Source organism: Pogoniulus pusillus, chromosome 28 (assembly GCF_015220805.1).
Source record: "Pogoniulus pusillus isolate bPogPus1 chromosome 28, bPogPus1.pri, whole genome shotgun sequence".
In the NCBI taxonomy this organism is placed as follows: Eukaryota; Metazoa; Chordata; class Aves; order Piciformes; family Lybiidae; genus Pogoniulus; species Pogoniulus pusillus.
This window is the reverse complement of record NC_087291.1, coordinates 8,843,194-8,870,831: the sequence shown is the minus strand read 5'-3', so window position 1 is coordinate 8,870,831 and position 27,638 is coordinate 8,843,194. Positions and strand designations below refer to the sequence as shown.

Below are 27,638 nucleotides of genomic sequence, written 5' to 3'. Positions count from 1 at the left end.
AGAACATTTAGCACTTGGGGGTTTTTCCCCTCTTTAAGCAAATCCCCTCTCCTAGCTACAAGGCACATTCTGAAAGCAGTTATGCAGTACAGTGCACATAAAGCTTAATGCAAAACTGTAAGCAAGGCCTGTTAAGGAGCACACAGACAAGGGTGCTACATGAATGCCCACATACCCACTTGGCATCTTGACCTTTCAAGGTCAAGAGCGTGACTGGAATCTCCCAAAGAAGACCAATGGGAATTGCACACGTGAGGTTAGAAGATGTTCTATTGTTCTGACATAACATGTAATAGAAAGTATGATAAATGAATTAGATACAAAAGCAGCTTTGGACTTACCCATTTACATTTCCCCAGAGGCAAAAGACGACTTTCCCACGCACAGACACTGCTCCCAGAAGCATAGTAACATGCTTCCATCCTCCTACAGGGCATTTCCATATACACCAGTGCAAGGTTTGGGCAAAAACATCAGCTTTGTTATACAGAGACACAGAAAGGCCAACAGCTCAGTGGTCGAAGCTGTCCTGCACTCTCAGGGTATGGAAAGGTACTGTGGTGCTTTCTTTGCCAAGTCCATTTGCTTGGGGAAGGCTTAACTGACAGGAGGTTTTAATGACCTCTTGTGCTCAAGACCAAGTGGGAATAGAGCAAAAAGACGAATCCAGGATTCCTACCCTCTAGCTAAGCTGCATGCCAAAGATCACCACCGTACCTGAAGAGAAAGCTCCAAATGCAATTTAAACAGCTGAGGCTTGCTATGGTGAGCATAAACTTACTAGAAATCAGAAATGCTGAACATAGGCATAAATCCCTAAGGTGGTCATAGCTTTTGAAAAAGAAGCTTCTTTATTTCTTGCAATGAGGGGTTCCTATCTGTAAAGCTTAATAAACGACAGCCTAATTGAGTAACCTCTTTGAGAGTCCTCCATTCCACTTGTTCCGGAGTGAAGATGTTTTGCACATCAAGTCTTAAAAGAGCAAAACATTTACTGTGTTGCAGAATCCTGGATTTCTACTGCCTGCTTGTTTGCTTCCTTACAAAAAGCAGTTTGTACTTTGCAGTTCTCTCCCACGCATATTAATGCAAGCAATCAGGCTTCTACTGCCCTGCAGATCTGACAACTACCAGAATAGCTATGTTCAATTTCTGTTCCAGACTTGTCTTTTTTAATTCCTCCCCTTCATCCCTTATTTATGTATTTTCTACTGCAGACATAGCGCAGTGGCACTGCAGAGCAGTAGCACAACTGATGGCAGTTCCAAGCGCTCACCCGGGGTGTGCCAAGTCCACCCTGACCTCCACAGCTCCTGCCTGGACTGCTGCAAGTCTGAGTGGCTCTACTGCAACTTCAAACACACCAATGCTACACTGCTGAGCTACAGAATAAAGAACAGTCTAGAGCAAGAACTGGATACTCAGCAAGGCTCCTATACACTTCCACCTAAAGCACAAAATCCACACAATGCAACATAAAGAACAAGAGGGATGAATCCTGGGTCTTTCATAGTTACAGCTTTTACAGAAGACTCTGTTATTTCCAAATTAATGTTTGATGAAGCAAACAGCCTCTGCACGACATCAAATCTTCCTCTGTTGGTGAGAGTAGCCACTGGAGGACTGCTCAGTGCCACAGAGCCATCAGCTGAAGCAATGTTGGGCTGTGTGTGTGAGAGAGCAAAAGAGACATTAAAAAGGTTTTCCAAGCAGTGTTGTTCCTGCTATCACACAGCTCAGCTCTTGCAGAAGCACCAGGGAGCTTGCAAGGCAGTGGCAAAAGGACAAGATTCCCTTTACTATTAGCCTTGACAAGTCCAACATGCTCATCCAGAACCAAAGACCTCTGCTACTGCGTCACTTCCCCCGGTTCAAATTTCCTCACGGCAAATCACACTGGACTCTCGCTCTCACTTTCAGCAAACAGTAAAACTCCTCTTGCCCCTATACATTTAAAGCTTTTACTACTGTTTTTGTCTGTGAGCTCAAAAAGCTTTAAAACCAGACCTGCCTCATTCCTTTAGCAGTTACAACGAATGGGCTCAGAGTCCTGCACCTTCAGAATCTGCCAACACCCAAGCACTGCTGCTATGAAAGTGCCTTTTCTGTTCCCCTAGGGCAGGCGATGACTGTTCCTGAGACTTCAGCATGGGCTAGTGACACTCTCCAGGCATTAAAATTCAAACAAGTTGCAATTTTCTTTCCTTCACAGCCCATGAAATCTCTCAGACACAGAACTCTCTCAGACATTTCAGAAGCTGGGTGTATCCACCTGCAGCAAATCACCTGCATCTCCTGCCACTGGCAGGCTCCTACCTTGCCTAGGCGAAGCTCACAGCTGAAAGTCACGCTGGAGCCTGACATCTTTATTGCGTGCGAAAGGCGAGAGGGCAGGGCACAGCCCCTGCTGTGGCCGGGGCCCACATGCCGCAGTCACATTCTGATTACTTACCAAACAACACAGTGCTGGAACAACTTGGAGATCACAGCAGGCTCGCAGCAAGACAAGAGTGTAATCAGACAGCTCTGTAAAGGAAACATGAAAAGGGAAAGACTGTTCCCAGTGAACACTGCGTGAGGCTGGCTGCTGAAAGGGGACTTTCCTAACAGAGAGTTCTGTTACAGGGTTCTGTTGCTAAGCTAAGACAGATGAGCTGCATTTCCAAGGCTCATCTGCAGGCAGAGCACCTTGTGAAATGGATGCTGGAGACCAAAGATATTCAGTGCTGAGTACAGTTGCTGCAGGAGCTCTGCTGAACATGTGAGGGAGGCTGATCCAGCCTTTTCCTGTCTGCTTCCCAGAGTGCAGAATAAAACACGATAAGCAACGGGTATAAGCCTCACACTGACTATCCCTGCCCCTGAAAAGAAGGCAGCTTACAGGAAAGATTTCATCCCCATCATTCTCCTCATCACCTGAAGTACCTCCCCAGTGCTGACTTCAGCAATATCACAGTTTGAGAGCAATGACATAGCTGAAGCCACTCTGGGGAAGGGAGATGAACTAAATGATCCCTGTGGTGCCCTTCAACTCTTAACTCAAGGCTGTAATTCCTAATAGAAGCAGCAACAAGCATAAACCAGCTTTTGATTCTTGATCCAGCTACATTTACACCTGGACATTAGCAGCAGACATTATGTCCTGAGCCAGGAGATAATGTAACACACTCAATTAACTGTGACCTGCTGTTAATAGCATCTGACAAGTGTTACCACATCAGCAGCTTTCTGTTTTCTATTTCTCTTCTATCCCTGTAAATGAGTTAAGCTTTCCTACTGGGACACTGTGCCTACATGGATGTCCACTGACATTTTGCTGCAGAGTGCCACATCTAACCAATTCCACACTGGATTTCCCTTCATAATCTCTGTGTCAGAAAATCTGATATACATGAGAGAGGAGAAAAGGATGGCAAGGAGTCCATCTTGGACTTTGCAGATAGCTTCTAATTAACACTGTGGTGCCAACTAGATTGTGAGCATGGCATTTGTTTGGCATTTATGTTTCATCTCCGGGGTTTTTTTTTCAGCAGCTGCAAAACAATCCTCCAACTGCAGGGTCTCTACATTAAATTAATTTTTGTTAAATACAGTTTTGCACTTAAACAATAAATGCTGCTACACTGACTACAAGACCTAACTGGTAATTTTCAGCATTTAGGCAGGAAGAACTCTAGTATGCAGTAAGAACAGAAATTAGCTTGCCAAACTGGCAATGCCCACACTCAGCAGAAAGCAGCATTGAGCAGTCTTGGAGAAACATGTATTTTACAAGCAACAGCTGTCAGTGAGTGAGGGCTGGATTTAATTTGCAGCCAGGGATGCTAAGCATGGTATATGAAACCCATAAAAAGCAACAGAACAAACTACATTCATGCAGCTCACCACCAACTGCACAAAAAGAGCCATAAGCACTTTGACACAGAGGGAGCTCCTCAAAGGAGGATTAAAAGAGGAGGGGTTCTTCTCTTCATTCACAACATACCAGAGATAGCACTGATGAGGAGGTGAGCAGCTGAGAAGAGTTCTTCATCCTGAGGCTGATATTTTTGCAGCAAGTCACTCTGTAAGCTGCACCCTAAGAGCTGTAAGAAGTCAGGGAGGTCTCCCTGAGCAGACTTTAACTCTCTCAGATCTGGCGTGCCTCCTGTGCGGATATCATCTAACTGCGAGTGGAAAAATAAGCACATCTGTTTGAAAAGAGCAAAGTTCAAGCAAAACAGGAAGGTTCACTCTATCTCCAAATTACTTGTAAGAAGCAAGCAAAACTTTCTTCATCTTACCACGTTCTCAAGGGCAGTTACCATTTCTTCATGGAGCAAGAGTTCACAAAGGGTTTTATATAAAGCTCTTTGCTTGTCTTCCGGCAGCTTCACAAAGGGCTGGAACTGAGTCTTCAACCGTGACAAATCTTTCCCAAGAAAGCAGTAAAAAGCAAAATTAAGCATTACTATGCTAATGCCACTTAAAACAGTTAACATTTTCTCTATGCAGTCTGTAAGATCATTTATCACCACATCCTGATTTCCATCAGCACAAGTTACAATGCAAGGCTGGAACACACCTGATTTTATTTCCCTAATGAGCCAAAGAAGCATAAATGACAATTCTAAGAATCCAAGAAGTCAGTATTTTAATGTTAACTGAACCAACCCACATTAAGTTTCTCACTTTAAAGTTCATCTCCAGAGAATATTCATTTATAAGGCAGAATGAAGAGTTCTGCTCATAACCTTACTTCTTAATCTGTGGATTAACAGAAATTACAAAGTCAGTGGTGTAAGTCCACACAGAGAATTAAAAGTTCCTGCTGTGATGCCGAATTGTTGCTATCCTCATATTTCATCAGGGGCACCAAAGAATTGCATCCCTTAATTCTGTAATACATTTTTTGAGGTCAGAGGTTATTTATAGCATCCTAGCCTGTATCAGCAATGGTGTGACCAGTAGGAGCAGGGAGGTGATCATGCCCCTGTACTCAGTACTCATGAGACCACACCTTGAGTAATGTGTCCAGTTTTGGTCACCACAATATAGGAGGGACACTAAGGTGCTGGAGCAGGTGCAGAGAAGGGTGACGAGGCTGGGGAGAGGTCTGGCAAACATGACCTATGAGGAGCAGCTGAGGGAGCTGGGGGTGTTCAGTCTGGAGGAGAGGAGGCTGAGAGGGGACCTTATTGCCCTCTACAACTATTTAAAAGGAGGTTGTAGTGAGGCTGGAGCTGGTCTCTCCTCCCAAATCACTAATGACAGGACAAGAGGAAATGTGCTCAAGTTGCATCACGGGAGGTTTAGGTTGGATGTTCAGAGGAAGTTCTTTACTGAGTGGGTAGCCAGACGCTGGAACAGGCTGCCCAGGGAGGTGGAGTCGCCATCCCTGGAGGTGTTTAAAAAATGAGTGGATGTGGTGCTTGAGGCTATGGTCTAGTGATGAAAGATGCTGGGATGAAGGTTGGACTGGATGATGCCGGTGGTCCTTTCCAACCATAGCTATTCATAGTCATTAGATGTTGTGCTGAGGGATTTGGTTTAGTCAAGGACTTGTCAGTGTGAAACTAATGATTGGAATTGATGATCTTACAGATCTTTTCCAAACTAAGAAATTCTATGATTCTTGATTGCAACACATACAACAGAAACACAAGGGAGTTCACTGCACTACTTTCTCCACAATTCTACTATGAACAAAATGATTATGGCATCAAATCACCATTTTGTTTAAAGAAAATAAACTTTCAAGTCCACAATACCAACTGTATTCCACATTCCAAAAATATGGGCATGCAAGAGTTCTTAACCTTGTTTAAGTGAAACTTCCCCTCGTGTCCCTCTAGTCAAGAAACACACTCTCTTAAAAAGGTGCCTTTTATATCTGAAAATTACTTCACTGGGAAAACCAATCCAAACCAAACCCCAAAAAAGCCCAGCCACAGGCAGATGTTTTTTTGTATCTGATGCAATTGTATGACTGTCTACACAAATAACAGAAGAGGAAATCTACTTTAAATTGCTTTAGTAGATTTTTTTTTCAGTGGGTTTTTTTTTCCCAAAACATAGTTTAGGTTTATTAAAAGAAACTTCTAAGCCTTTTAAGCAAGAAAAGCACAAAGGTATGTCAAACTAAAAGAAAAACCAAAACAGTACCATATCCTTCTGACCAGGGAGGCTGTGGATGACTCCTCCCTGGGAGTGTCCAAGGCCAGTCTGGATGAGGCCTTGAGCAGCTGAGTCTAGCTGAGAGGTGTCCCTGCCCATGGTGAGGAGGTTGGAGCCTAAGCCATTCTATGATTCCTTCACAAAGTGTTTTTTATACATACACAGAGAGTTATTCCTTTCAAACAAGTCTACACTAGAGAATGACAGAAATTATTTCTGGGCAACAAATACCTATTTTGGCCACACTCAACCTGTTCAACAGCCATGAACAAACAGTGAAATTTAGAGATAACTGAAGTGACAAACTGATGGCAAGTAAAGTGTGTTCTGTTTTCTCTTTTTTCATTCCTCTGCCCCTTCCTTCCACACCCCTACAACAAACACCTTGGTTCTGGCCCATTATGCCATTTCCAAACTTCCAGTTATATCAGACATTAATTTTGTCAGCCTAAACTGACAAAGATTTCTAAGAAGCTTATCAGAAAATAGTGAGGCTACATGAAGACAGGGGAGATGCCTTTGTAAATTTTGAGACTTCAAATGACCTTTAACTGGGAAGCTTTACTGACAATATTACCAAATCATGAATAACAGTATTTTCAGCGATCCTTTTTGAATCATCATTCATCTTAGAGAGCTTATCTAGAATGGACCAGAGCTGAAATAAAAGCCTGATTTTGTAAGCTCAGCTTTATGACAAAGGGATTTAGGATGTTCCTAGGGAGCAGTCCACTGCACATACCTGTTGTAGAAGTATTTTTTTTTCTATTCCTATTCTTTCAGTGCATTCCCCCAAGAGTTCCTGATAAAGGCTATTAAAATGAACTAATATAATTTCTTATGTACTATGGTACCAGATTATTTCCTCTTATCACATTGCTTAACTCGCTGTAATGTAATCACATAGAACATTCCTGGTAATACCTTGTCTCAATACACTTAAAGAAGCATCACTGGGAATGAGGTTTTTAGTCCCCAAGTACACCTCATTATCAACAGCATCTGGCTGATAGAGGAACGAAGCATCTTTGAATAGTGCTGAATGGGGGTAAGCTGAGTCTTCTGTGCTTTCTTTTTCAAAACCCCCTTGCTGTTCATCCAGCAGACAGAATTCTGTAATGAGAAGAATTACAATTTAAGAAATAATTCACCATTTGCTGAATAAGATGCTAGCTTACATTATCTAGGGTTCTCACATGTGATTCCTCCATGTCTCATTCCTTTGACATGGGAAGAATGCCAGTATTTGCTGTACGTGAATTAAGGAGCACTCCTACAGCTCTGAAGTTTGGTTCAGTGCCCACAAAATAATGTCCTCTGGTGCAAACAACAGCTTCAAAATGTGACACCAGCTCTGGTGGATTGAAGGCAGCAAATAACAGGAGACCTTCTCTCTGACACTGCAAACCTGAACGTTGCATAAGAGAGGTATGAATTCTTCACATTTTCTACTAACCAAGAGATGTGCTGTAATGCAGGCTACAGAATCCACTCAAGATGGAGACATGTGACAGCAACTTCTGGGATTCCTAAGAACTCTGTGAAGAGTCCCTTACAGAGCTTCTCCTGGTTGTGGCGCTGATAGACTCCTCTTTCTCAGCCAAGCCACAGGTCCATCCTGAAGTTCACAGAATCACAGAATGTTAGAGGTTGGAAGGGACCTCCAGAGATCATCGAGTCCAATCCCCTCTCCAAAAGCAGAATCACCTAGGGGAGTCTGCACAGGAATGCATCCAGCTGAGTTTTGAAAGTCTCCAGGGAAGGAGACTCCATGACTCTCCTGGGCAGCCTGTTCCAGTGCTCTGTCACCTTCACTGTCAAGAAGTTTCTCCTCATGCTGAAGTGAAACATTCTATGTTCTCCAGATGAGTGGAAAATAGGAAGCTTTTTAAAGTCTCTAAAAGATTTCATCAAGGCATGTTCACTGGCAGAATCACTCTGCAATTCACTGACTTTGCACTAACTTCACGGAATAAAAACCCACACTGGATCAACTGTTCTGCCTCCTCTTCATGATGAGCACCTGCCTACTTCACCCAAACAGGACTGACCATTTCCTGCCACCCCAATGCCCCCAGTTTGATACAGCCAAGGGACTCCTGGCACAGACACAGGGAGCCTTTGTAAGTTATGCTGAGAAGTGTGAAAAAGCAACTTTAACAGTGACAGAGCACGGAGCAGACTGCCCAAGGAGGTTGTGAAATCTCCTTCTCTGGAGACTTTCAAAACCTGCCTGGATGTGTTCCTGTGTAACTTGATCTAGGAGAATGTGCATGAGCAGGAGGGATGGACTAGATGATCCTTTCAACACCCATCATTCTGTGATTCTGCCATTCTGCATGATCCTGTGCTCGTGTGCCCAATATTGTGCTCCAAAGATGTAGAATGTAAGCAAAGCCCTATGCATATCCTGGTCATCTTTCATCTGTTCAAATGCAAGATCTGAAACTGTTCTCCTGGCACACTGCAGAGGTTCTAAGGAGAATGCAGAGAGGCTAGCAAGAGAAACTCGATTTTAAAGTCATACCTGGCAGCAAAGGTTAAAAAAACCACAACCAACCAACTAATCAAGCACAGTGCTCAGATGTACCAGGCGCACAACCTAAATATAACCTTCCTGAAGTTGTAAGAGTGTCTCACCAAATTAAGGACATTCAAAGCAGATGAGAAAGCACAGAGAGCACTCCATCAGCAAAAAGCTTTTTCAAAGGGAGAGCAGACAAAGAAATCTCTGCCACAGAGAAAGAAAGATGACAGAGACCTTTATGCCTGCATAACCTTTCACAGAGAAGAGTGAGCTACAGAGGAGCAGAAAGCTATTAACACAAATTAAAGAGCCTCCTAAAGCAATAAGACTCCAGACAGCAGCTAAAGCACTGCAAGGCCAACATGCTCGTGTTACTTCCACTGATAATAACGAGGCTTTCACAGGACCCCTGAAGGATGAAGACAGAGCTAATAAACTACCTGCCCTCCTAGGGCAGAAGGATGCTAGGAAGGGAAATCATGCACAGCATCATGTGAGAAGTTTAAGAGATACAGACCCTGGTGCTAAACTCTGAGGCAGGACTTGATTCAGAGGAAAAACACAGGACTCTGAAAGTCCTGTAGTACTCACACTGTCGATTTTGTATCTCATTAATTTCTGTACTCTTAAAAAAATTAAAAAGAGAAGGCAAAATAAGTGAATGAAAAAATAATACAGCCACCAGTGACAAACCTCCAACAGTGGTTGGATCTTGTTAGCTATTCAAAAACATTATCAAAAAAGGAACAAACCTGGAGAAGATCAATGAAAACAATCAAAGGCAAAGAGACTCCTTTGCGTGCAGAAGCTGAAAAGATCAGCACTGTCTAATTTACATACATTTAAGAGGAATTAAGTCACACATATACAGCAATGAACAGAACAAAGCAAGTCAGCCAGGTGCTACTATAGCTTCTGTTTGGTAAGGCAAGAACAAGACAGCCTGCAGCAAAAGTTTAGAGACACAAAATTGCCACGTCTTTAACGGGAACAGCTTTTACATGCAGTGGAAAATTAACCTGTAGAAATAAAACAGAATTACAGGGAAACATGGCAAAGGGATCAGAAAAGGATTAAACCTTTTATTCTTTTTTTTTCTACTTAGAAAAATATCCAAGCATGTCCAGTCACATCAGCCAGAATGTTCCATGGAAGTTTATATATCAGTCTTCCTTATAGAATAACTGAAGCACTATCAGTGGTAAAGAAATAAAAGAACTTCAGCTTACACGAATCTTAATCTGTAATTATCTATGAAGAGAATCCCATTAACCATTACACCTGCTGCTGGTCATTTTCAGTCTCATATGAAAGGACTACATTAGTCTCTGGACTTAACTTCAAAGGCTATTTTATTTCCATAAACAGACTGATCACTTACTCTTGCTGGCATATCCCTAATTTTGTTGTCAGTTCCTCCACTTTGCTTTCTCAATGACAGTCAGGCAAGGGAAGACAGGCCAAATTGAAAGAAGCAAGTTGTTGAGACAAAACATGAAACAATCTGTGCTGGTTTTGAAGCTTAAAAAATGTAACATTAAATATGAAAAAAAGTGGAAAAAAGCAGAAGTGGAAAAAGAGCAGAGAAATACAGATCATTAACAAGATCCATGTATAATCAGCTAACAGGACACAGGAATTTTCAGCTATAAATCACATCAGTAGGCTATTAGCTATACACCTGTGTAGCCAGCCTTAACTGCACTTGATTTCTCTATATTACAATTCTATTATAACCCTGAAGTCAACGTTGTGTCCAGTTTTGTACTCCCCAGTACAAGACAGACATTTGCATACTGGAGCAATCAGCAAATAGCTACCAAGATCCCTGGGGCTTGAGAGCATTGTGCATGATAAGCATCACGTATGGTAAGAGGCTGAGAGACTAGGTTTGTCCAGCCTGGAGAAAATACTGCTGAAGGAGAACCTGCAGCTGCTATCTGCATCTATCCAACAGAAGCAGGAAGAGAAGTCAGAGCCGAACTCTTCTGTATGATGATAGGACAAAAAACAAGAGGCAGACATTAAAAGAAACCTAAAAACAAGAGTTCACCGTGATGGCGGTCAGACACGGGAACAGTCTGCCCAGGAGGATGATGCAATCTTTGCCTATGGTGACAATCAACACTTGAATAGACAAGAACACAAGCTGCTTGACCTCACTCTGAACTTAGATCAAACTTCAAATGTTTGCCCTGCTTTGAGATGGAGCTTGAGCCAGATGACCTGCAGCCTCCTGAAACCCAAGTTATTCTGATTTTGTGACTTATTCCAACAAGTGAAAAAGCATTACCAAATCAGAAGAGCAGCATTTCACAGCCTCCAACAACAATCACCACCACCTTCACACACAGGGAAACACAAAAATCACTGCCCGACAGATAGCTCTGTCCACAGCTGAACTGTGTGCCACATAAGGCAATCTTTATACTTACCAAACTGGCCACTGGGCTTTATAAACAGCTCAATTACTCCATAAGCAATAGTGGTTGCAGGAGGAATTTCAAGGATCACACTAGAATCCTTCATCATACTTCCATTTTCATTCACTGAAACCTAGAGGACACATTTAGTCACCATTTACCCAATGCAGCTATTGTGTAGCTTAAACACAGCATTAATTATGGGGAAGAAATACAGAGAATTTGCTTTATTCTCTATGATGTCTAACTAAAGCACAAGTTACATTTGACATCTATGAAAACAACTGGATGAGCAGTGAGGTAGAGGTACAATACCAAAAGCAGCTTTCAAACTCTTACCTACCTTCTCCTAATAAAAAGTTGGGCTCCAGGTGCAGCTTTTGCCACACATGAAATGCTGTGTCAGTAGGAAACAGGCCCATTTCGGTAACCTGTCCTACTCTTTTCTATTCTGACACCCCTTTTGCCCAGGAAAGTGGCCCTTGGCAGAGGGTTGCTGAACTGCATAGATTTCTGCTACCCGAGACACCCTGTAGACAGAAATTATTCATCTGCAGCTTAAAAAAACACCCAAAAAACACCCTTACAATGTTTTGACTTTGGTAAATCCTCCCCAACTCACAGGCAATTGTTCAGATATCCTCACAACACAGCTCGTCTCTACTTTCATGATCAAAACCAAATAGGTTCTCAATAAACATCACAACTCAGACACTGCACAATTTTTGCTGAATAAGTGCTTGGTTCTTCAAATAAATTTGCTTCAGCAATGCATTCTGCTCTTCAGCTTTCACTGAATTGTTATACATTCATGTTCTGCTGTAGACAGGAAGCTACATAGAAACTGACTCTCAATTTGACAGTATTGATGGAAACCCCAGTCCTGGCTCACGCTAAAAGATGGCATTTTTTGCCAGTAAGGCAACAGAAAAAAGCGTTTCACCTTTCTGAAATTTAATAGCTAAGCAGTGCAATGAGATCAACATGCTAAAGAAGCATGAAAAATACTCTGAAGTCTATTAGGAGATATTACAATTTCTTCTCAGATAGATTTGCATACTATATTCCTGTCAGATTTTTCATGACTTTTACCTTTACTATTTTTGTACTGCATCCCATCACACCGCTGATTTTTTCCTCTGTCTGGATATGTTCAGAGATGGTGCACTTCTGAGTTGTTATTATCTTTTCTCTCAGGATGCACAGAACTTCACGTTTTCTTTCTATTACTTGTTGCAGCAAACTGCTGCTTAGATTTATTGTTCTGAAAAAGAAAAGATGCCATTAACAACATAAATACTAGAACTGAAAAAAACCCACACTTTCTTAATTGTTTGAAGAAACTGTTGTTATCTTTACAATAAAAGCATGAGCAAACTCCTCAGAATTATTGTCCTCTTTTGTTATTTGGTAGCAGTAAATATCTGTATTCCACAGTAAGTCCCAATACATCTATTGAATACTTGATTCCCTACTCTGAGCAAAAATAGCTGTCATTTGGCTACTTTATACACAAAAAAATAAAATCAAGAGAGAACTGAAGAAAACTTCAAGCTTCCAATTCAATACGAAAACCACTAGCCAGACTCCTGGACACGGGACTGAGTTCTCTGCTGCCGTGACCTCACATTAACACGGACACAGCAGGGGACACCAGATAACCATCTTCTTCAGGGTCTCACATTAACACAGAGGACATCAGTAAGTCAGTGGGTCAAATCCCGCACTCTTTACTGAAAAGAATGATTTCAACCAAAAAACCTACCCAGGAGTACGAACACAAGACTTGTGCTCCTGGTCCATATTATGAACCCCCTGCAGCCTAGTACACTCACTGCATACATTATTGAAGCATACACACAATAAAAATACCTACAATAGCATAATACATAATAAGCATCTAATACAATAGTGTTAACTACATACACATCACAAAGATCTGCTTAGAAGAAGCTGCAGTCAAGCTGCTGGAAGCTGGGAAATATATAGCAAGGAAACTTCCAGTTTGTTTAGTTTATCTTTTTGTAATCAAGCCCCATTTATCCTCACAACAGCCCTCAGTTTTCTCTCTTTTTGCTGATCAGGTCAAGTTCTATTTCTTCTCTCCCCTTCTCATTCAACTCATCTTTGCCCCACAGTCAGCAAGCTCACCAGCCCCCTTCATTTGATTTCACTGCTATTGTCTACCTTTAAATAACACCAGCTGTTCATGGCTCCCAGTCTTAGCCTCCCTTCCTTCTTACAGTTCATTGTTACCACTCTCCAGCCATCTGGCCATACTCGGTCTCATTTATGTCCCTGTCACCATTCAGTCCTGTCACCCCTGTCTTTGTACATCCTTCTACCTGCTGAAGGTGTGCTACCAGGTGCTTCTCAAAAGGAGAGGTGGCATGGGGCTCCTTTGTGCCCAAATACTAATCCTTCAGAGCCATCCTGGATGAGGAGAGCTTCAGGCAACTACCACTGGAAGATTAAAAGATTGCTATCCCTGGCTTAAGTTATTCAGTCTTCTCCCCTCTTTCACTGTAAATGGCTATTCATGGGAATAAATGGCAAATCCCCAAAAATATGACAGAAAGACATGTCTGACTTCACTTAAATAGAGATATCTCCACTTTTAATTAAAAAAGTTTTAGATTTATTAGGTTCTGAGTTTTGGATTTATGCAGTCTGTGTAAGTCTGAAGTCAGCTCAGTTCTTGATTAAATTAAAAATATCCTGAGGCAATTTTTGATCTTTAGAGAGTTACATGCTTATATGAAAGTTCAATCAGTTGGAATGAACTGTCCAAAAACCTTACAGTTGATTGTTTAAACAAGGGGAAGAAAATCCCTCTGAAGCAATGCCACAGCCACTAGAAAAGCACCCCCAAACATTCCTGAGATTATTAATATAACTTTCTTCTTTTGGTGCAAAGCCATGCTTTATGCTTGGAATGCAATAAATCTTTGGATTAAACAAAAATTGAAGACAAGTCAAGCAATCACAAGCACTGCTGCTCTTAGAAGTGCCTGCCAAATCAGAACTATCAGTTATTACATGAATAGACCATTAAGCCTATCATGTACTTCATAATAATTATTTATGATTCTGAAGAGGTGTGCTAAGCATTCTGAAAATACAAATTAATGCATTAGGAATTTGCAATTTTAACACTCAACCTAAGAAGCCACATTGAAAGAAGAACCATAAAGAAGCACAAAAGCAATCTGGCATTTGCTTTCACATGATGTACTTTTTAACTGCTTTAGAGGATGACAAACTTACAGGATATACCCAAGAATTACAGCAAAAATAACAAAACAAGCAAAGCTAGAAAAATACTGATTGGGATTGGCTGTTTCTGAACAAGAAGCATACAGAATGTGGTTAAAACTCTTCACAAATGAATGAACAAAAGAATTCAAGAGACTCTTCCATCCATCTGCAGTATTCAGCTTTGGATCAGACCCTCTCACACTGCTGAGTTTGAGGTTCAGAAGCAGAGTAGCAGAGTGAGAGTCAGAAGACACAGGTAAACTTGCAAAGGAGGTGCAGAAGAAATGTCTGTGGCAGCACTTGAGGAGTTGCCACAGCACTGGAGGCTATGCAGTGACACAAACACCATAAGGGCACAGAGTTACTTGCTTCAGTCCCTGATGTAGAGCTCTCTGCAGGCACTGTGTCTCAGAGGTGACTTGGGGTCCTCTGCACAAAGCTGTGTTGTGTGTCAGAGGTATGGCCACAGCCAGAGCCTCAAGATTCAAGTGACTTCAGTGAGATGTGTTCAGCTGTAAATCTGGCAGAAACGGCCTCCTAAGTTCAGTGAACACATTCAGAGCTTTAAAACACATACCCTTATCAACAGCTATGAACACCTTTTCCTTTAGAACAGCACAGTTAAATGTGCTCCCCTAGATTTCTGGCTCTGAACTTTCTACCACAAAGGCCCTCATCACTCTAGAGGGGTGTGTGGACACATCACAAGTTATTATTGGGGTGCAGCAGCCTATGGAAGGCAAAACATTCTGCTGTTTTCAGCTACTCAAAAAGGAGACAAGATGAGGTAAGCAAATACCTTGCTTATCTAAATCATCATCTAAAATAGTTATCAAGAGCAAAATGCAACTGGTTTAAAGTTTGACAAGCAGAGCAGAGCTTTAAGTACTGAGGGCAACAGTCACTGGATCTGTGTGTTGGTGCAAGAGACGAACTCATCTTCTAGCGTAACACTGAGTATCAAGAATAGATCTGAAGGACAAGAGATGGCTGAGCTAAACTCCTGAGAACATGTGCATGCAGGCACAACAACTGCAGTGCATTTTCTTACTTTACAGACCGTGTTCCTGTTCTACAACCAGCACTCTTACCATCTCTTTCACCACGTGTCATACAGGAGTATGATCCATACTACATCACTATAATCCTTCTCACCTTGGGAAGCAGAGCTCAAGTACTCAGAAGTAACTCTACATAAAATACAAGGAGTTGTTGGTTTGCTAAGTCCCATTACCAACACAGAGTATAACCCTTCTGAAACACAGATAATTTAAATGATAAGGGTTATGGGGTTTTGTTTGGTTGGTTGTTCTGCTTGAAAAATCTCCCTGAGGTAAATGACTTACTGTGTTGGAAACTGTAGGTCAAACATGAACAGAAAAGAATTTCCTTGAGTTTTGGTCTCACTCTCTCCACATCAAATTGTATTAAACACTTTCATTTGCCTGCAAAGGTTTCCTTCACTTTCACTCAATTTTTTTAATTCTTGCATGAGGAAAATAGTGGAGAATAGAGGCACAAAAGCAATCTGTTGCAGAATGGAATCAAAAATTAAGAAAAGCAGAAACCAATGGAAGGCAGGAGAAAACAGACACCACTTGGCAATAAGAGCAGGCTCTTACAGTTAAAGAAGAGAGTCTGGTCTAAACCCCACAGCTGACACTAAGGGTCTTTCCTTCAGGTGCAGGATCTCTGGTACCATTCTCCACAAAGGAGTGAGGCTAGGATCATGGTTCCTTCATATCTTCTCTATTCATCTGAGTAACCCACTCCACAAATCCTCAAAGCAAGGTATTTCTCAAATTTACTACAAATACCAAAAGCACTGGTTATTACTGTGAGTACCCTTCTTCCTCACACTGAACTCAGCACTGTGACCTGCCTGCAGAGATTTTCACTAGTCCAAACAACCCATGAGTGAAAATCTTTTCAGTCCTGCACTGGGCAATGTTAGCTGAACACACCTCTTCTCACAGATGAGGAGGCCTGCTCATGAGGCTCACCCAAATGCAACTTATTCCATAACATCCATATGACTGACTTTGAAAGCATTCAAACTGCTCAGCCAGAATTCCTCAGCTTGTTCAGTCCTCTCCACTGCATTTATAATGCGCAGTAGTCTGATGTCTTCCATACCAATGCTGCTTGCTGCACAGAGACAGCCCTCACCTAGCTTTGTTCCTTCTCTAATAGAAATCTCTAGATGAGTGTCATGGAGTAAAAATCCACCAGCCCACACTCTGCCACTATTCATCAAGCAGAGACACGCAAGATTTTTTTTGTTAATTCATTTCCAACGTAACCTCTCTGACCTACTTCTTGCAGTCATACTGGAACACAGTCATCTGCTTCAGTCAGCTCATTGATAGCATTTCACGATTTTCCCTACAGAATAACATGACACTTACTTCATAGAACATCTTCCCCAAGAATACCAGAGACTTCTGAGAGTGCAAGTGACAGACAGTACCTCTATTTTCTAAATGGCATCCTCCTGTCTCATCACATTCTGTGACTTCACATAACCTGTGTCGCCCCCATGGTAAAAATCTGAATTATTTTCTCACCATACACATAAATGCTTAAGGATTTTTCAAGAACAGATAGCAGAATAGGCTGAATTTCCACTTCACTTGGATCAGGAATAGGTACCTATTTCTGTCTCAGTGTGGACAACAGCAATTAAAGTGCAATATGCAATACTGTAAATATATCTTTCAATCAAGCTAATAACACCTCTTTTTCTAATATGCTAATCACAGTTAGGAATCATTCCCATGAAATCATGGAAGTGTGACAGGCACACTTTTCTGCAGCTGATGTAAACTGACTGACTGCTGCCACTTGGTCCTCTCTCTTTCCTCTGCTGTCAGTGTCCTTCAGAATTCCTCCTTCAATCACCTCAGTGAAAGACTAAAAACAAACACACAAATTTGTTAACCCAGGAGAACTACAGAGATTATTACCTCCTCATAATCTTTTCCCTGGAGGGGAGTATACAGAATGGTTGAGATTGAAAGGTCACCTAGTCCAACTGCCCTGGTTGAGCAAGGACATCTAAAGCAGACTGCCTAGGATCATGTCTCCAAGAAGGGAGATTCCACAACCTTGCTGGGAAACCTGTGCCACTCCTTAGTCACCCTCACAGCATAGAAGTCTTCCTTGAACCTCCTGTGTTTCAGCTTATGTCCACTGCCTCCGGTGGACACAGGAACTACACACCAAACAGTGAAAAGAGCCTGGTTCTACTGTCTTTGCATCCATCTTTCAGGTATTTCTATTAAGACCTCCTCCAGATGTCTCCAGGCTCAACCTTTGGCCAAATGCTGAGGTGCTCATCATCATTTTGTCCCTTCACTGGATTATCTCTAGTATACTCATCTCTCCCTTGTACTCCAGGTGCAGCAATCACCTTCCACCGCCTGTTTGCAATACTCCTCTCCTCATGTGGTCCAGAGTACCATTTGTCACCTTTGCAACTAGAGCACATTGCTAACTCATGTCCATTTCAGTGTCACCAAGAGCCCAATTTGCTTTCTACAAGTTGCTTTCCAGCTGGTCAGCCCACAGCATTTACTGGTGTTCCATTAAGAACTTCACACCTTCCTTTCTTGGGCTACATGATGCCACTAGCCCAGCCTGCTGACATCCTGCTGGATAGCAGCACAAGCCTCTGGGTGTTATCAGCCACACCTCCCAGTTTTGTGTCATCAGCAAACTGGATGACAGTTGCTGCAATCACCCAGATGACTAATGACAATCTTAAATAGGACTGGACTCAGTATTGTCCCATGCAGTACACTGGCCTTTAACTAGACACTGTACCACTGATCGAAACACTCTGGGCCCAGCCATTTAGCCAGTTTTCAATCCACCTCACCATCTGCTCATCCAGCCCAGCAGCTTCTCTATGAAATCTTATGGCAGACAGTAGCGAAAGCCTTAAAACAGAAGATGAAATGTACTCTTAAATGCATATTAATATCACTGTGTTAAAGGCACAAGTCACCTCACAACAGTCTGTCACAGCACTTTGTGAGTTAGCAAGCACAAAGTAAATCAAAAAGCAAGAATAATGCAAGATAAAATATGCTGGTTTTTTAATAGCTAAAAGAACCACTTAATATATTGCATGTTATGTTATTAAGTGCGACACTGCTCCTGCAGATCAGGAAGGATCTCATCCCTCACCCTTCAGCTGTCATCCCTTTTCAGAAAAGGAAAAGTCAATGCAGCATCTGGAACCTAATTAAAAGATCAGCAGGATTCTCCTTCAGAAGGTTCACATACAAAGGGACAGGAAACTGATTTACTGCCACTCAGCACTTCCAGCTTGCTGAACCTTGAAGACTCATGTGACTTCAGTCATTGGCTTTGACTTCTTTTAGAGTTTGCTGCTTTTGACTTAACTGGACCAATGCAAGACCAACACTTTAAAATGCAACATAACTAGGCTCTATGTACTGAAATACTAAACAAGCAAGCAAGCACAAGCAACCTGTATCAACAGATGAAATCAAGAACACTTGGCTGAATCTCACCTCAGAAGGGCTGACGGACAAACACCCTGACAGTACCACAACGTTTTCCATCCAAACCCCACTACCTTGTAGGTAGCAGCATTCCCAAGCACTGAATTCCTGAATTCACACAACGCTCCATGAACAAGACAAAAGCTAGAAGCTTGGAAGCAATCCACCATAAATCACTGAATATTTATGAATGAGTAACTGGATTTTCATTTATGAGGACTGCCACAATTTCCAACAAGCCTCGGTGCTATGCTGAAGATTCCGCTATCTTCACAACTTTCAGTGACCTGGCAGGAGTGAAGTCTTGCCTGATACACGGTCAACTGGACATCAATTACACACTTTGCTCTGGAGGCCTTAACAAGCTATGAGCATCTTTTTTATGAACTAGCTCTTTGTATGAAGTGGCACACACAGTGACCTCATTTACAGTTCCGAACAGATTGGTGTAGAGCTGATTTTCCATGCTTAAAAAGAATACAATATATTTCTACGTATACATCTAAATTTGGGATTAGAATCCCAAAATGTGCTGAAATAAATCTGATTTGCTAGGGGAGGATTTGTTTGAACAGAGGAAGCAACTTATTTCACAGGACTAAGTAAAATTTTACTGATCTAAACAGAAGTTACTCTAGTCTGGTTTGCTACAGGACCCTATCTAGTCTTAGAAACAAGACTCTAAATCTTGATTGACAGTATTTTTCTAATACTAGATGCCTAACAATTTTACAGGCCCAGGATATTCTGCTTTTAATAAGGTATTCAGTACAAACATAGAGAGACATCTTACTGTCACAATACCAGGTTGGAAGGAACCTCAAAGATCATTTACTCCAATGTTTCTTGGTAAAAATGTCTAGACAAGGTGGCCCAACACCCTGTCCAGCTTAATGTTAAGTGTATGAAGTTGGGGAGACTATCACTTCCCTGGGTAGATGATTCCATTATTCCAAACTTATTAAAATGCATTTGGTGATTTGTGAATGCTCACAATTAAAAGAAAAGCAGCCATTTGTTCCTGTGAAAATGGGGAATTGATCATTTCTAGAACATTGGTGTATCTAAAGCAAACTTACTCTGCTTCTGATGCCTTTTGCACTGAAAACAAAAGCCTATCTTCTTCAGAGCATCAGCAAAGGCTATTAAAATGTATTACACCACCTACACCTGTAGATCTTGGGTACACTGCTGTTACAAGCGAACCACCTTCATCTCTCATGTGTCAGGACTTGCAATAGACAGTAGACCCCTGACTTGTCAGCTAGTCACCAAGCAGGCTTTGGTCCACCACTGTCTTACTACAAGATTAAACAAATCCAATTTCAGTGATGTAAAGGAAGTGTTACCTATGCTGTAAAACTAGGATTATAGCTCCCCTCAGCTATTACGGTGCATGCCAGTGAATTTCTAGATCTATTGCTGTATTTTCTTCTACTAGTCAAAGATGCATTGACCATGCTTGCTCACTTCAACTCCAAATAGTCTAATTCTCTGGCACAGTTGCTCATACACAAAAAGCTTTACCAAGCCTAACTGCAAGAATGCTGGTAGCCCTGAATTTGGTTTCCATAGCATATGCCCAAGTAACAGAGAATCCAATCCGATTTGTTTCCATATTGTTACTTCAGTACAGTGCCCCAAAGAAGGGATGATTCAGCTGTTGTTCTATAGATTCATGCAAATACATAAGAGAAAATTGAAGAGAGATGTTTTTAAAACGAAATGGAAAGTTTTGACCACTGAGCTTTCAAAATCTGAACACTTTCATTTTTGCGTATATGACTTATCACCTGAAAACCAGAACTAAACAAGAAAATTCTCCAACAATGGCAGTGCTACATTATCAACTGTACAGTGATCACAGCCCAAGTCTTTTAAGCTCAGCAATCTTTCCTGGTCATTACAATGCCCATGTTAAAAACATACCTGTCCTTGACGTCTTTCATAAGCTGCTGCAAGTCAATCTCCTGCTTCCTCAGGTTTCCAAATGAGGACTGGTTTTCCACATAGCCCTTTCCTCCAGCTGCTAGGCTGATCTTCCCAAAAGAAGTTTCAATACTTGCTTGAACAAAATCTTCAAACTTCCCCGTATATTTTGCAAAGTCAGACTCCACAATGACTAGAAAAGCAATAAAAAGTAATTTCTATCTGTGAAGTGCTGAAATGGTTCTGAAGTGACTGGAGAAAAACCCAGAAACTAACAGAAAATATGACAAGTTAGTGAAGACAAAAAACACTCCTGAAATTTACAGCTCTGCAACTCTTCTGCTTCCTCTGTGTTTGCATCGTCTTTGCTCCACTATCTTTTATATTGTGCCACTTTAGGAAAACATAAGGTGACTGAAATGCTGAGCCCAGACGCTATGGAAGACATATAAAGTACAATTGAAACATTTCAGCCACAATGAAAACCTGCAAAGCAGATCTGCTTGTACAGCAGGGTTAATGCTTTGCCATTATCTTGACACATTTCATTACAGGGCTGTCCCACAGCTCACTGAAAACCAATGGAAGTATCCAATTGAGACAGCACTGTTAGTAAACAGCAGGGCTGTATGGCTTGACAACCTTCAGCACTCAATTTCAGTAGTCTATCTAGGCAAAACATTTTGGGTTTCTGTTTTTTCTTTTTTTTCAAACAAACATTTATTATTACTGGCTTTAGTTAAATCAAGTGAGAAAAGATCCAGTTATCTCAATTTTCATGGATGGAGAATACCTTAAAGCACTTCTCTGAAAGAAGCCCTTCAGTAATACGATTGACAATAATAACAAAAAAGATTGTGCTTTGCATTCTTTTTATCTGCAGTAATTGTGCTTTACCTGGTTTTATCGGTTTGTCTTCAGTAAGCACATCACTCAGGGTGACTGTCAAGAAATGATACTTGGGCTTCTGCCAGCACCAGAATCTCTTCCTCTTTGTAACTAAGCCCAGAAGCTGCAGCTTGTCTGAAGCATTCAAGTGGGAGACAGGGATCAAGTCACCTCCACTGTCAGTTTCTCTCACAAAATTCTTTGTTGCTTTTGCAAACATCTTGGGAAATCAGTTACAGCCTGAAAGAATACATCTGTTTTTCAACAACTGAAGTTGCAAAGAATAAATATTTACAGTGTCACTTTAAGAAGCTCTTTACTGTACCAGTACTACCACAGGAATAGCAAGTCTCACCTCATCTTCTCTACTCTGCACTGGGAATCATGACAGCTCACTTATGTCAAAGTAAAACGTTTTCACAGTAACACACAAAGGAACTTTAGTTAAAACTTTAAATAAGCAAGAGCAAATAGCAAAGAATGATGCACCTCAAACACGACATGCAAGGCTTAAACACTGCAATAATAACACATGGCATTTATGATCATCTAATAAAAAAAGAAAATAAATGTGTGAGGAAAGAAAAAAATAGTTCAGCCTATAGCCAAAAATCTCTTTCAAAGAACACTCACAAGTAATTAATCTGTTAAGAAGGAGAAAACTTACACAGCTTACCCAAAACTCCAAGAAAAAGAATCTACTAACCAGCACCTCACAGAGACTGACTGGGATAAGGAGAGCACTGATGCAATGGCAGGGGATTTCTGCCTCCCTGCAGAATCCTTCTTTTATTACCTAACATAAAAAGTTATCTTACTCCATATAAGGCAACTGGGTATTACTCACATGAATTATCTTATCTTTTTAGTAATGAGTGAACATATTTATGGATGATAATTATTCTATAAAAAGTGACAAATATTTGTGCTGGCATCTCAGTGACTAAGCCTTGTTTTTGAACTACGCCTCTGGAAAGTTGCAATTATTTTTTTTTCTTTCTGAATCTTTTTACCGTCAATATTTTCCAAGTTTCTATTTCCATTAGCATAATTATTGCTAAATTGAACATATGTTATTGCAACTGTTAGGTGTATCTGTTAAACAGCTACATACATCACCTCATTCTAGCTTTTAAATGGCTTTAATTAAGAAATATTAGCAGCTCTTACTGACTAAGGTTTTCTTAATCCTAAGTAAAGCGTTTTGCTGTATTTACAAAGAGCTTTTTCAATAAGGAAAACTGGCTAAACTTGTAAACGTTGTAGAAAATTACCATTCAGAAGTGCTCAACACACAGCTCTAATAAATTAATTTTTAATCTTTTTAAAAGAATCTAGGGTGTTTTTTTTTTAGTTTTTCAACTCCCTGTTATTTGATTTAATGATATTTCCAGAATTAAATCAGTTTTTCAAAGCTGGTAGCATTCCTTTGAATCCTCCAGCTGACACTAACTGCAAAGTTCAACTTCAAAGATCATAAGATGTCCCAAGCATGTACCCACATGTTCATGATTAATCATCTGTCTTGCTCTGAAAAGATGTTAGATGGGTCATTTACAAATACAGGCCAGAATAAATTAGAACAGCCTTCCAACAAAAGTGGATATTGCAGTGGGCATTTGGAATTATTCAGAGAAAATGGAAAACTGAATAAAGGTATTAGTAACTGCACCAGACTCCACGTTTTAGTATCAGCTGGAGGACATAAGAAAAAAAAGAAACAAGATTTTTCCAAATCATATTTCAGATAATATTCTATCCAGTGTTTACCAATTCGTAATAACCCTGTGGCCTACTCTTAGTTCTCTATGTAAGCAAGTAAAGGGAGTTTCCCAACGTCACCAGCAGGGAAAGGATTTGAACATGTCAAAGTCACATAACCTTTCACTGAGGAGCCTTCTGGGAGTGTCACTGTAATTGTGGCTGCAACAAACCTGCAGCGCAGCCCCAGCTGTATGTCCTGGGAATATTTGCACTGACTTTCTTGTTCTCTGACCTTTTCCTAAACTCTGAAATAAGACCGATCTTTTGCACTTACATTCTGCTTCTTAATTTGCTTGGTTTCAACCTCAGTGAGGTTTAACAGAAAATTTTATGGTAAGACAAATTGCAAAACCCAGTTTCCAATCATTTTGGCATTTTTATACACTCAGTAAAGAACAATTAACACCATTTATAAAACTTCTGGTCCACGGTGGTTTGACTTCACTCACAGCATCTATGCTTTTGACTAACAGAAAAGACACCAAAGGAAGACCACAGAGTACTTATGAGGACTGTCAAGGCTCACCAGAAAGGAGAGTTGGGACTGTCTTTAGCTTCAGAATGACATCAGTGATTCTCACGCTTTGCTGTGCTGGGAACGTCTTTGTAGGGAGCATATTTGCTGGTGCAATTGTACCTGCAAAGCAAGAATATTCTATCCAAATTCCTGTTACATCTCTTTGCTTATGATGCCTTTAACACTAAATTAAAAAATGCACCCAAATACCCTCTGGTTCACTAGCTCACAAAACAAAGACATGGAGTGAATTAATATGCTCTTAGCCAACACTAAGGAGTTAACAGGTACCAGGATCAACAGCACCCTGACAATTTATAGGCACAGCATTAAGAAAACTCTGCCTTTGGACTTTTTTCCTCTGTAAATTTTTAGAGATGTGTTTAATTTGGTAGAATTAAAAGGGAAGGTTTCAAATATGATAGGAAAATTCTGTCAGAGTGAACTGACTTGCAAACTGACAGCTAGGAATGAAAGGAGAAAAGGAAGGTGGAGCACCTTCCTTGCCTGAGATACTTAAAATTAGCCTGAGGCTGGGAGGATTACTCAAAGAAGGGGATGAGAGCAAGTGAAGATAGGTACAGCAACTCCATTGTTCACTTAAAAGCTTACTCTGCTTCTTTCCCTTATCACAGCTCCCTAACTCACTACAGTGGGGCACCCTATCTAAAGAGACATTTTACAGATAGTCAGCATTTGCCTTTGGCAGCACAAAAGCAAGTTCTCAGTAACTGACCAGTATTTCTTACATTCTGTACACACATACACTGACCTTTAGAAAATAAGTATCAAAAAAGCTTCTTTTGTAAGATTACCCACCCCTTACCCAGCTCATAGGGCACAGTAGGGAATTTGGGAAAGGCCTGACAACAGGATTGCCCAACATCAGTTAAGGAAATACAACCCCCGAAGGCCAAAGACGATCACACAGGCGCCAGCGCCAGTAGAGCTGTTAGGCATTAACTTTGCCACGCCGTGGCCCTTGAATTCTAATGAAATTGTAGTTTACGCTTGAAGAGCTACTGAAGCACGGGAGTGATGACAAACACGATGTGTGCCTTGGTACAAAACCTTCTTTTCACCTTTCTAAATAAGTGAAAAACAGCCATGAAAGCCAATTCACAAAGCTTAGCAGGGACGTTCAACGCATGTCAGCCCCTTGAATGCATGTGATCCCCAAAACCTCATCAAATAAACGCTAGCCGTGAATGTAGCCCTCTTCTGAGCCTTGAGGACTTCCGAGCATATGACTCAAACACCTCACTGCGAAAACGCCCAACAGCTCCAGGCGCCCTACAGGGACACAACACCCACACCTGGGGCTGGCAGGTGGTGTCCTGCGAAGCCGAGGCGTGAGGGCCTGCGGTGGGAGCTGCATGCGTTGGGGATGGACCCAAGCTGCCCTTGTCCTCAGTGGGCAAACCAGTGGCCACCTCACCAAGAACTGCGCAGAGGCCGCTCACGCAGGCGTTCGAGTGCGGGCATCCCTCTCAAGTGCTGCGCCTAAACCCCTCTGAAAACTACCACAAGTGAACTGGAATCATTCAGCCTCGTTCTCTGACAAAGACGGAAAGAGGAGCACCGGCAGCCTACGCGACCGCAGCAGCTCCTCTGAAGGGTGTGACAGGGCCGGGCGGGGCAGTGAGGGCCACACGGCACGCCGAGGCCCGGCGGCACCCTCTCCAGCCAGCCGGCGGGATGCGGGGACTCAAGCCGGCGGAAAGAGGCGAGCGGCGGCGGCCAGGGTTCTCTCCGTGGGCGCTGGAGAGGCGGATACAGCCTGCCCCCACCACCTCTCCGGGCCCACTCCCGTACTCACGGCTTTCCTGGCGATCGCCACCGCCGGGCCTTGAGGATGCGGCGAGTCCCGCCCGCGGGGCGTGCCAAGCCGCGCCCGGAGGCGAGGTGCCAAGGGCGAAGCTCTGCGAGCAGCTAGGGCAAAGCCCTACAGCCGAGGGTTTTTTTGCCGGCGCTGTGGCGTGGCGTGGCAGGAGGAGCTCAAGCCCCGCCCGGGTGGTCAGGCCGTGCGGGGAGGGCGCGGTGGCGGCGCTCCGGGGCGCTGGCTGAGGCGCAGCCGCCGCCGCCGCCGCCATGTAGCGGCAGGGCCCCGGCCCAGCCCGCGGCAGCTGCGCGCGGCGGAGCCCGTGCGCGACCGTTACGCTCGTGCGAAGCGCGGGGCAGCGCTGCCTGCCCTGCGCGCGCCTCGTCTGCCCCGGGGTTTCCGAGTCCTGCCGCGAGGGGCTGCGCGCAGGGCACGGGCGGCGAGCGCTGCTGGCCGGTGCTGGGCGCAGCTGTGCGGCACAGGCACTCAGCTGGGGGGCTGCGTGGGCGAGTGCGAGGAGCTGAGAGCACAGAGGAGGGCTTGATCGCACCACCTGAGCCAAGGGATGGGACAGCTGGCTTTGCATGGTTACTGCGCTTCAAGTAACGCGGACGGCTTCCCTTCCTTGCTGGTGCTTGCCTGACAGTGATACTTCATGCAATCATAAAGTTGCTTCCCTTGGAAAAGACCTTTAAGATTCAAGCCCAACCGTCATGTAATTACCGAGGGTGATGCTGAACCATGTCCCTTGGCACCACACCTGTATGTGTTCTACACACCTTAGGGATGGTGATTAAGCCACCTCCCTGAGAGCCTATTGCAGTGCCCTGGAAGCCTTCCAGTGAAGATGTTTCTTCTAAGAAGTTTCTTCTAATATCCAGCCTAAACCTCCTCTAGTGCAACTTGAGGGCATTTACAACTCTTCCTATCACTTGTTACCAAGAGACTAACCCCTACCTCACTGCAGCCTCATTTCAGGTTGTTGTAGAGGGCCTCAGCCCCTCTTTCTCCAGACAAATTCTATGACATGATCAAAATTGTTGTTGCATCCTCTCAGCTCTAGCTGAAATCACTCATGGTCAGCAATGTGAGGAGTCGGTGGCCCATGTGTGAAATCTGTAAGCAACAGCACTGCCCCTTATTTGGTTTGCAGCTTTAGGGCTGTCAGTGTTGGATTTGAGAAGACATAGTGGTCTGAATAGGAGCTGCAAAGTCAAGGGCCCCAGTCCAAGGACCCTGAACAGCAGCGCTGCTGCAAATGAGAAATGTGGTCAGTGGAGCACAGAGAGCAGGCTAATGAACAGCAGCATGAAATAGTGAGCTCTGTCACTGCTTCTCAGCCCTCTGAAAACAGTGCAACACCAGTATAAAACAACTTGCTTGTTCCTGATGCCAAAGGACTGTTTTCCCAGGATAATGAATGTCAAAGAAATCGTTTTCAAATGAATGGTGCCACAGATCAGGTACTTATCTTGTGGTTGGAAGGGAGAGCATGTGTGACTGCAGGGTATAGTCACAAGTGTCACATAACCAGTTCTTAATGGCATGACATCTGGGCTTTGGTACAAAGTGGACAGTTGCATGCCCTTATATGAGCAGTCCTGGGTGAGAGGCAGCAGTTAATTCATATAGCTAAAGTAGTATCTGCTTACAGCCTGCATTGGCTAAAACTTCCAATTCAGTTCAGCAGCTTGTAGTCCCCCAGGTGACAGTCTTAGTGAATTGATGATAAACAGGTTTCCCTTCTGAGGCTGCACCTGCTCACAGAAATTTGAACAAGTAATTTGAACTAAGTATCTGCATTTGTGAAAATTTCCTTCAT

At 42.6% G+C, this 27,638-nt stretch overlaps 1 protein-coding gene across 1 annotated transcript; it reads right to left on the bottom strand.

Moving 5' to 3' along the window:
• Window positions 1-252: 252 nt before the first annotated feature.
• Window positions 253-26,129, bottom strand: GSDME (gasdermin E). The gene is made up of 11 exons (XM_064167048.1): window positions 25,814-26,129; window positions 24,004-24,114; window positions 21,723-21,953; window positions 20,826-21,018; window positions 12,199-12,370; window positions 11,119-11,239; window positions 7,081-7,269; window positions 4,284-4,411; window positions 3,986-4,166; window positions 2,453-2,526; window positions 253-1,664 (listed from the first exon to the last, which is right to left on the bottom strand). Exons 3-11 carry the CDS (start codon window positions 21,931-21,933, stop codon window positions 1,434-1,436), a joined length of 1,500 nt encoding a protein of 499 aa, XP_064023118.1. The 5' UTR covers window positions 21,934-21,953; window positions 24,004-24,114; window positions 25,814-26,129; the 3' UTR covers window positions 253-1,433.
• Between the last annotated feature and the right edge of the window lie 1,509 nt (window positions 26,130-27,638).